This window comes from Nerophis ophidion, linkage group LG15 (assembly GCF_033978795.1).
Source record: "Nerophis ophidion isolate RoL-2023_Sa linkage group LG15, RoL_Noph_v1.0, whole genome shotgun sequence".
In the NCBI taxonomy this organism is placed as follows: Eukaryota; Metazoa; Chordata; class Actinopteri; order Syngnathiformes; family Syngnathidae; genus Nerophis; species Nerophis ophidion.
This window is the reverse complement of record NC_084625.1, coordinates 3792545-3804554: the sequence shown is the minus strand read 5'-3', so window position 1 is coordinate 3804554 and position 12010 is coordinate 3792545. Positions and strand designations below refer to the sequence as shown.

General features: G+C 36.6%; 1 protein-coding gene across 1 annotated transcript in view; it reads right to left on the bottom strand.

Moving 5' to 3' along the window:
- Window positions 1-5025: 5025 nt before the first annotated feature.
- agtr1b (angiotensin II receptor, type 1b) overlaps window positions 5026-12010 on the bottom strand; it is a 39478-nt gene continuing 32493 nt past the window's right edge. Inside the window, exon 2 of the mRNA XM_061921250.1 lies at window positions 5026-6353. Within this exon, the coding sequence (XP_061777234.1) occupies window positions 5175-6266 (1092 nt within the window). The 5' untranslated portion in view covers window positions 6267-6353 and the 3' untranslated portion in view covers window positions 5026-5174. The remainder of the gene's footprint in view (window positions 6354-12010) is intronic.

The following is a 12010-nucleotide window of genomic DNA, read 5'->3' as shown; positions in this document are numbered from 1 at the left end:
CATTTTATAGTAAAACTGTGTTGAAAATGTATCGAATTTGAAACAGCTGGAGTGTAAGGTTTTCTAACTGTAAACTCAAATTTGAAATTCCATAAAAAACGCAGATACTCGTGAGTGTGTATATGAATGTATTGCCCATTCATTTACAATGGCGGGAAATTCTTGGTAATTCTTCAAAGGTACATGGAGAAGGCCTAAGAACATGTTTTTTTTCCATGACTGCCAACGTATCATAAGTGATATACAAGTTTCTGAGCCCTCGACATCACCATTGTAATCCTGACGTATGCGATTAAGGTATAATCCACACGAGGGCAGTAATTGACTCATTCGAGTGCTCCTGTAAGATTGCAGCAAAGAAGAAATGTTGCCAAATTTGAAAGGGATAAAGTAAGAAAAATATGATTTTTTTTTTTTTTACCGACACAATAGAATGAACATTTAGTCGGCTTATGCAATGTGAAATCACCTAATGTTTCATAATACATTTTATAGTAAAGCTTTTTGAAAATGTATCGAATTTGAAACAACAGGTGTTTAAGGAAATGTGACTGTAAACTCGAATTTGAAATGCCACAAAACCGCCGGTAATCATGAGTGGAAGTCAGATGCTTGAATGTCCGGGGCGAGTGGAGTGTGTGGATATTGGAACGGCTGGAATCGGTTGAAAAATGTGGGATGTGGAGACATATTTGTATTGCCCGTTTATTTACAATGGCGGGAAATTCCTGGTAATTTTTCAAAGGCGCGTGGAGAAGGGCTAAAAATCATATTTTTTTACCATAACACCCAATGTATCATAAGTGATACACACGTTTCTGAACCATTTACATCACCTGTGTAATTCTGATGTACGCAATTAACATATAATCCACACGAGGGCAGTAATTGACTCATTCGAGTTTGCTGTAAGATTGCAGGAAAGAAAAAACTGCCAAATTTGAAAGGGATCAGGTAAGAAAATTTTTTTTCCCCCCGACACATCAGTATGAACATTTAGTCGGCTAACGCAATGTGCAATTACCTAATGTTTCATAATACTTTTATAGTAAAACTTGTTGAAAATGTATCAAATTTGAAACAGCAGGAGCACAAGTTTTTGTAAGTGTAAACTCGAATTTGAAATTCCACAAAATCGCCGATACTCGTGAGTGCAAGTCAGTTGCTTGAATATCCGGGGCGAGTGGAGAGTGTGGAAATTGGAACGGCTGGAATCGGTTGAAAAAATGTGGGAAGTGGAGAAGTTTGTGTATTGTCCATTTATTTACAATGGTGGGAAATTCCTGGTAATTCCTGGTAATTATGATGGCTTGAATGTCCAAAGTGAGTGGAGTGTGTGGTTGTTGGAACGGTTTTGAATCAGTTGAGAAATGTGGACTATGGAGAGTTTTGTATATTGCCCATGCATTTGCAATGGGGGAAAATTCCTGGTAATTCCAGGTAACCATGATGGCTTGAATGTCCAAGGTGAGTGGAGTGTGTGGTTGTTGGAACGGTTTCGAATAAGTCGAGAAATGTGGAATATGGAGAGTTGTGTATATTGCCCATGCATTTGCAATGGGGGAAAATTCCTGGTAATTCCTGGTAATTATGATGGCTTGAATGTCCAAGGTGAGTGGAGTGTGTGGTTGTTGGAACGGTTTCGAATCAGTTGAGAAATGTGGAATATGGAGAGTTTTGTATATTGCCCATGCATGAAAATTCCTGGTAATTCCTGGTAATTATTCCTGGTAATTCCTGGTAATTATGATGGCTTGAATGCCCAAGGTGAGTGGAGTGTGTGGTTGTTGGAACAGTTTCGAATCAGTTGAGAAATGTGGACTATGGAGAGTTTTGTATATTGCCCATGCATTTGCAATGGGGGAAAATTCCTGGTAATTCCGAGTAATCTGGGAATTTAACCAGAAATTCAAATTGGATGAAAAATGTGGGATATGCAGCATATTGTATATTTACTATTCATTGTCAATTGGTGGAACATAAAATACGACACAACATCTTGAGAATTTAGGGTGTTGTAGACCAGGAATATGTCCATTAATTTAAATGGGAATTTCCTGGAAATTAGGACAAAACCAGGAATTTTTGATACCAGCAATTGTCCGAGATGAATGTTTTTTTTTGGAATTTCGGGAGATTCGGGAAAACATGGAATTTGTACAAAAAAACAAGATTTGCGTATTAACTAAAAGGAATGTTTTGAAGGTGGAATGGTTGGAATTGGTTGAAAAATGCGGACTGTGAAAACTTTCCAGGTGAATGCGAAAATTGGGCTTTGTAAAACTGGAAATTCCTGGAATTTTTAGGGTGAAGTGGTAGTTTGATTGTCTAAGGTGAGTGGAGCGTGTGGACGGTTTCGATCGAAATGTGGGAATTGTGCATGTTTGAAAATTGGCCCATTTTCAATGGGAAAAATGTCCCGTGAAACTGGGAATTCTGGGTAATCAGGGACATTTAACAGAAAATAAAATGGGAGGAGCTCACAATACCAGGTCAAGACAAACATTTTCATACTCAAACGGTTTTTATCGGATGAAACATGTGGGCTGTAGCCTCTGCCAAATGTTTACATGTGTGAATGTTTGGACATTCTCACAATAATAATAATAATAATAATACATAGTTTATTTTGGTGTAGAATCTTATACATGTGTGAATGTTTGGACATTCTCATAATAATAATAATAATAATACATAGTTTATTTTGGTGTAGAATCTTATACATGTGTGAATGTTTGGACATTCTCATAATAATAATAATAATACATAGTTTATTTTGGTGTAGAATCTTATACATGTGTGAATGTTTGGACATTCTCATAATAATAATAATAATAATAATACATAATTTATTTTGGTGTAGAATTTTATACATGTGTGAATGTTTGGACATTCTCAGAATAATAATAATAATAATAACACATAGTTTATTTTGGTGTAGAATCTTATATATATATATATATATATATGTGTGAATGTTTAGACATTCTCGCAATATTAATAATAATATAATAATAATAATGATACTTTTTTTTTTTTGGTGTAGAATCTAATATATGTGTGAATGTTTTGACCTCACAGTAATAATAATAATATATATGTATTTTTTTTGGGGGTGTGAATGTTTGGACATTTTCTCAATAATGATAATTATAATAATAATAACAACAATAATACATGTTTTTTTATGTATAATCTTATATATGTGTGAATGTTTGGACATTCTCACAATAATAATAATAACAACCATAATAATAATAATAATTACAAAAAAAAAAGAGTAATAATAATAATAATATTCCTTTTTTTGGTGTAGAATCTTATATATGAGTGAATGTTTGGACATTCTCACAATAATAATATGATAGTAATCATAATCAATAAGAATAACAAATGTTTTTTTGTGTGTACAAACTTATATATGTGAATGTTTGGACATTCACATAATAATGATAATAATAATAATAAAAAATTTTGGGTGTATAATCTTATATATGTGAATGTTTGGACATTCTCACAATAACAATAATAACAATAACAATAATACATGTTTTTTTGGTGTATAATCTTATATATGTGTGAATGTTTGGACATTCTCACAATAATAATAATAACAACAATAATAATAACAAAAAAAATAGTAATAATAATAATATTACATTTTTTTATTTGTACAAACTTATATATGTGAATGTTTGGACATTCACACAATAATGATAATAATAATAATAATGATAATACACTTTTTTGGGGGTGTATAATCTGATATATGTGAATGTTTGGACATTCTCACAATAATAATAATAATAATAATACATTTTTGGGGTGTATAATCTTATATATGTGTGAATATTTGGAAATTCTCACAATAATAATAATAACAATAATAATAATAAATAATAATAACAACAATAACAATAATACATGGCTTTTTGGTGTATAATCTTATATATGTGTGAATGTTTGGACATCCTCACAATAATAATTACAACAACAACAATAATAATAATAATAATAATAACAAAAATAATAGTAATAATAATGATAATTCAACATTTTTTTGGTGTAGAATCTTATATATGAGTGAATGTTTGGACATTCTCACAACAATAATAATATGATAGTAATCATAATAAGAATAAAACATTTTTATGTTTACAATCTTATATATGTGAATGTTTGGACATTCTCACAATAATAATAATAATAATAATTTTTTTTGGTGTCAAATCTTTTATATGTGTGAATATTTGGAAATTCTCACAATAATAATAATAACAATAATAATAATAATAATAACAATAATAATGATACATTATTTTTGGTGTAGAATCTTATATATGTGTGAATGTTTGGACATACTCACAATAATAATAATATGATAGTAATCATAATTAATAAGAATAACAAATAGTTTTTTATGTGTACAATCTTATATATGTGAATGTTTGGACATTCTCATAATAATAATAATAACAACAACAACAACAATAATAATAATAATAATAATAAATAACAACAATAGTAATAATAATAAAAATAATATTAATACTATTACATAGTTTTTTGGTGTAAAATCTTATATATGAGTGAATGTTTGAACATTCTCACAATAATAATTATAATAATAATAATACATCAGTTTTTTTTTTGGTGTAGAATATTATACATGTGTGAATGTTTGGACATTCTCCCAATAATAATTATAATAATAATAATACATTAGTTTTTTTTTTTTGGTGTAGACTATTATACATGTGTGAATGTTTGGACATTCCCCCAATTAGTCATTTGGCATTGTATTGCATTTCCTGCATTATAAATATAATTGAGCAACGTGCAGTCTTTAGATTTCCAGTAAACAAAAATAAAAAATGATGAATCGCTTCAGAACGGGCATGAATAGGAATCGGGACCCGGATGCGATTTGACTCTTTTGCGCACCCCTGACTTCTATCCTTGTCATGTACAGTACATTTGGCTACTTTTTTGGCGCGCGAGCTGAAAAAACGTTTACCACTGGAAAACACGGCGACGCACGGCGAGTGTGCGCCCGCTACATCTCGCCAAGCACGAGAAGGTTTTCATGCGGGACATCACGACGGCGTGCTCGGCGCTCAGCGTTGGCCTCGGCGACCGCGGAACCTCTCCCTCCGGTAACCCCCCCGTCGCCGCTACTTGCTGTCGGCGGCGGCCTTGCCCTTGGCGGTCAGGCTCAGCGCCTCGGAGGCTCGGAAGGACAGGGCGCTCATCTTGGAGCTGATGCTGGGGTGGGGGCCGGGGGCGCCGGCCGGCGAGCAGCGCAGCAGGCGCAGCAGGTTCTTGCGGAAGTTGCGTCCCACGAAGCCGTAGACGATGGGGTTGACGCAGCTGTTGAAGTAGGCCAGGCAGATGGTGAAGGGCATGGCGGTGTCCACGATCTCCAGGACGGCGCAGTTCTCCACCAGGATGAGCTGAGTCAGCACCTGCAGCAGGTGGAAGACCTGATGGGGCATCCAGCACAGGAAGAAGGCCAGCACGGCGGCGGCCAGCATGCGCAGCACCTCGTCGTCGCGGGAACGCGAGCTCTTCTGGATGTGCCTGGCGCCCAGCAGCGCCCGGCCGATCAGGCAGTAGCAGGTGATGATGATGACGAAGGGCACCAGGAAGCCCAGCAGGCTCTTCATCAGGTTGATGGCCAGCAGGAGCTCCTTCAGCCGCACGCGGTTCTCCGCCGCCGGGTGCAGGACGCCGCACACCGTGGCGTTGGAGTTGGCGATGTCCAGCACGTCCCGCGTCAACGCCGTGGGCACGCTCAGCACGAAGGCGAAGAGCCAGACCACCACGCAGGTGATGCGGGCGTACGCCGCCGTGCGGAAGCGCCGCGACCTCACCGGGTGCACGATGGCCAGGTAGCGGTCCATGCTGAGCGCCGTCAGGAAGAAGGTGCTGGTGTAGAGGTTGAAGATCACCAAGCCGGCGCTGGTCTTGCACAGGAAGCCCCCGAAGGGCCAGTGGTAGCCCGTGGCGGTGAAGGTGGCCCACATGGGCAGCGTCATGAGGAAGGTCAGGTCGGACACGGCCAGGTTGAGCACGAAGATGTTGGCCACCGTCTTCAGCTTCATGTAGCAGTAGATGACGGCCACCACCATGCTGTTACCCACAATGCCGATGGCAAAGTTGCACCCGTAGACGATGGGCACCAGCGTGAAGATGATGTCGTGGTGGCCCGACATGCCGCAGGTCAGGTTGATCCCTTTGCTCGTTCCGGCCGTGGCGTTCGACATGGTCCCTCTTCCGCTGCGGCTGGCGGTGCGGGGGCAGGTGCGGGGGCCGGTGCGGGTGCGGGGGCCGGTGCGGGTGCGGGTGCGGGCCTGGAGTGAGGCAAAAAGACGAGAACAAACGTGACAAAGCGCCATCATTAGCGCCAACACGGCTCATAAACGCTAATCCACACGAGCGGCCATGAACGCTCTCGCCCTCCGCCAGCTCATTACCGACCTGCACATTAAAGCCATCCTGACGCCTTATGCTCGCTCGCTCGCTAAAATAGGATGCCATCAAAAACAGATGTTAGTGGATATTCCCCCCCCAAAAAAAACGCTCCTCGGGAACGTCGTTATTCAGACAACCGACTCCTCCTTTTATGGTCCGACGGGCTAACGAGCGCCGGCAGTAAAGCGGCGTTAATCACGCGCTCGTCCATCTGGGTGGACGGGAAGCGCCCGGAAGGAGAAGGTCGAGGCGCCATTAAACACGGGGGCTTGTAGAAGACACGTTTCACACGTGGCGCCCAGCGTGAGAACTTCTAATCAGCCCACACCTAAACAAACATCACAGCAGGGGGTTCGCCTCCCTTGGAAACTCTGGCTGGGCTGAGAAAAAGCCAACCTGCTTGCGGCGGAAACCTGGCACCACCTTCATTTCCAGGAAACGGAAATAAAAAAAAAAAAAGAAGCGAGTCACTTCAGAAATTAATGGCCGCGTGGACCTCATTAGTCGGAACCTGGAAAAAACGGCTGCCGCTTCCACCCGCCATTCGTAAAGCGTCTTGTCAGCAATTATGCGGAATTAAAGCTGAAGTGCGAGTCTTTCAAAGGTTTCCCAATCATTCTTAGTCATTGAATTATTGAGTTATATTTTATATAGCGCTTTTCTCAAGTGACTCAAAGCGCTTTACATAGTGACACCCAATATCTAAGTTACATTTACTGGGAGAAGGTGGGTAAAGTGTCTTGCCCAAGGACACAACGGCAGTGACTAGGATGGCACAAGCGGGAATCGAACCTGCAACCCTCAAGTTGCTGGCATGGACACTCTACCAACCGAGCTAGTCATGTCGGTGTCGTTTGGGCTATCACGCAGAATTTAAAGCAGGCGGGCACCAGGTCGCCCGTAAGGACCAGAGGAGTCGCCCCCTGCTGGCCTGTTCTAAAAATAGCTCAAATAGCAGCACTTACCAGTGAGCTGCCGCTATTTTTTTTAATTGTATTTATTTACTAGCAAGCTGGTCTCGCTTTGCTGGACATTTTTAATTCTAAGAGAGATAAAACTCAAATAGAATTTGAAAATACAAGAAGATATTTGAAAGACTTGGTCTTCACTTGTTTGAATAAATTAATTATTTTTTTTACTTTGCTTCTTCTAACTTTCAGAAAGACAATTTTAGAGAAAAAATACAACCTTGAAAATGATTTTAGGATTTTTAAACACATACACATTTTTACCTTTTAAATTCCTTCCTCTTCTTTCCTGACAATTTAAATCAATGTTGAAATTTTTTTTTTTATTGTAAAGAATAAAAAATGCATTTTAATTAAATTTTTAATTTTAGCTTCTTTTTTTTCGACAAAGGAATATTCGTGAGATATTTCTTCAAACTCATGATTAAAATTAAAAAAAAAATATTCAGGCAGATCTAGAAAATCTGTAGAATAAAATTTAAATCTTATTTCAAATTCTTTTGAATTTTTTTTTTTTATATTTGTTCTGGAAAATCTAGAAGAAATAATGATATATTTTTGTTAGAAATATTGCCTGTTCCAATTTGTTATATATTCTAACAAAGTGCAGATTGGATTTTAACCTATTTAAAACATGTCATCAAAATTCTAAAATTAATCTTAATCAGGAAAAATTACTAATGATGTTCCATAAAAAATTTTTTTTTTTTTTTTTCAAAAAGATTCGAATTAGCTACTTTTTCTATTCTTTTTTTTCGGTTGAATTTTGAATTTTAAAGAGTCGAAATTGAAGCTAAACTATGTTTCAAAATTTAATTTTCTTTTTTTCCTGTGTTTTCTCCTCTTTTAAACCGTTCAATTAAGTATTTTTTTCATCATGTATTCTCTACAAAAAAAAACTTCCGTAAAACGAAAAAAAATGTACGACGGAAAGAAATACCCATTTTTAAAAATATATATATAGATGTATTTATTAAAGGTAAATTGAGTAAATTGGCTATTTATGGCAATTTATTTAAGTGTGTATCAAACTGGTAGCCCTTCACATTCATCAGTACCCAAGAAGTAGCTCTTGCTTTCAAAAAGGTTGCTGACCCCTGACCTAAAAGAAGAAAAGCTTTGTGATGCATAGACTCAATCTCGCCACTAGAGGGCAGTGTTGCATCAGGCTGGTGTTCTTCTCGCTGTTCCAACATTCTCATTTTGCATTTGTGAAACTGATAAAAATGTCTCGTCTCGTCTCAACCCCTTTCAAAAATACCAAAGGGATGTCTTCAGAAACAAATAATAAAAAGGCAGGAGGGTCCGCACTTTTTACATTGAGGGCCACATGCAGGAGCAATACAAGATATACGTTATGATATTATTTATATTTCTTTGAAAGGAGCTAGAACCAGTCCAGTGCAAAGCAAGGCAGGACTCCGGACCAAAGACACCCAAACTGATGGAGATCAAACTGATAGACCGGGTTTTTTTTTTCTAATGAGGGCCACACACTCCCTGGACAAGTCACCATCTCATTGCAGCGCCAACACAGATAGACATAAAACACTCACACTCACACTAGGGCCCATTTGTATATATATATATATATATAAGCATATATGTATATATATATATATATATATATATATATATATATATAAGCATATATGTATATATATATATATATATAAGCATATATGTATATATATATATATATATATATAAGCATATATGTATATATATATATAAATGCATACATATATAAGAATATATGTATACATATATATATAAACATACATATACACATATTGTGTGTATATATGTATATTGATATGTGTGCAGTTTATGTGTATTTATGTTTATGTGTATTTATGTATAACTGTAAATATGTATGTATATGTATGTATATATATATATACAGTATATATATATACAGTATGTGTATATGTATGTTTATATATATATATATATATATAAACATACATATACACATGATGTGTGTATATATGTATATTTATATGTGTGCAGTTTGTGTATTTATGTATAATTGTAAATATGTATGTCTATGCGTGTATATATGTATGTATATATATATATATATATATATAAATATACATATGATGTGTGTATATATGTATATTTTAATGTGTGCAATATATCTGTAAATATGTATGTATATGCATGTATATATATGTATATTTTCATATATACATACATATATACATATATACACATATATACACATTTATTATTCTTTACAATAAAAAAAATAAATGTACACATATATAATACATACGTATGTGTGTGTGTATATGTGTATATATATATATATATATATATATATATATATATATATATATATATATATATATATATATATATATATATATATATATATATATATATATATATATATATATATATATGTATATATGTATGTATATACCCACAATAGGACCTACTATGAGACCAACTATAGTTCCCACTGTAATGCCTACTATACGACATACTATATTTCCTGCTATGGGACCTACTATGAGACCTACTATAATCCCTACAATAGTGTCTAAGTGCCTACTACAGGACCTACTATAATGCCTACTATAGTGACTACTATAGTCCCTACAATAGTGTCGAAGTAAGTGCCTACTATAGGACCAACTATAATGCCTACCATAGTGCCTGCTATAGGACCTACTATAATCCCTACAATAGTGCCTACTAACGGATCTACTATAGTAACTACTACGGTATAGTGCCTACAATAGTTCTTACAACAGTATATTGATTACTACAGTGCCTACTATAGTGCTTACTTGAGGGGCTATGACATTATAGTGGCCAATATGGTATAGTGCCTACTACATTATAGTGGCCAATATGGTATAGTGCCTACTACATTATAGTGGCCAATATGGTATAGTGCCTACTACATTATAGTGGCCAATATGGTATAGTGCCTACTACATTATAGTGGCCAATATGGTATAGTGCCTACTACATTATAGTGGCCAATATGGTATAGTGCCTACTACATTATAGTGGCCTATATGGTATAATGCCTACTACATTATAGTGGCCTATATGGTATAGTGCCTACTACATTATAGTGGCCAATATGGTATAGTGCCTACGACATTATAGTGGCCAATATGGTATAGTGCCTACTACATTATAGTGGCCAATATGGTATAGTGCCTACTACATTATAGTGGCCAATATGGTATAGTGCCTACTACATAATAGTGGCCAATATGGTATAGTGCCTACGACATTATAGTGGCCAATATGGTATAGTGCCTACTACATTATAGTGGCCAATATGGTATAGTGCCTACTACATAATAGTGGCCAATATGGTATAGTGCCTACGACATTATAGTGGCCAATATGGTATAGTGCCTACTACATTATAGTGGCCAATATGGTATAGTGCCTACTACATTATAGTGGCCAATATGGTATAGTGCCTACTACATTATAGTGGCCAATATGGTATAGTGCCTACTACATAATAGTGGCCAATATGGTATAGTGCCTACGACATTATAGTGGCCAATATGGTATAGTGCCTACTACATTATAGTGGCCAATATGGTATAGTGCCTACTACATAATAGTGGCCAATATGGTATAGTGCCTACGACATTATAGTGGCCAATATGGTATAGTGCCTACTACATTATAGTGGCCAATATGGTATAGTGCCTACTACATTATAGTGGCCAATATGGTATAGTGCCTACTACATTATAGTGGCCAATATGGTATAGTGCCTACGACATTATAGTGGCCAATATGGTATAGTGCCTACTACATTATAGTGGCCAATATGGTATAGTGCCTACTACATTATAGTGGCCAATATGGTATAGTGCCTACGACATTATAGTGGCCAATATGGTATAGTGCCTACTACATTATAGTGGCCAATATGGTATAGTGCCTACTACATTATAGTGGCCAATATGGTATAGTGCCTACTACATTATAGTGGCCAATATGGTATAGTGCCTACTACATAATAGTGGCCAATATGGTATAGTGCCTACGACATTATAGTGGCCAATATGGTATAGTGCCTACTACATTATAGTGGCCAATATGGTATAGTGCCTACTACATAATAGTGGCCAATATGGTATAGTGCCTACGACATTATAGTGGCCAATATGGTATAGTGCCTACTACATTATAGTGGCCAATATGGTATAGTGCCTACTACATTATAGTGGCCAATATGGTATAGTGCCTACTACATAATAGTGGCCAATATGGTATAGTGCCTACGACATTATAGTGGCCAATATGGTATAGTGCCTACTACATTATAGTGGCCAATATGGTATAGTGCCTACTACATAATAGTGGCCAATATGGTATAGTGCCTACGACATTATAGTGGCCAATATGGTATAGTGCCTACGACATTATAGTGGCCAATATGGTATAGTGCCTACTACATTATAGTGGCCAATATGGTATAGTGCCTACTACATTATAGTGGCCAATATGGTATAGTGCCTACGACATTATAGTGGCCAATATGGTATAGTGCCTACTACATTATAGTGGCCAATATG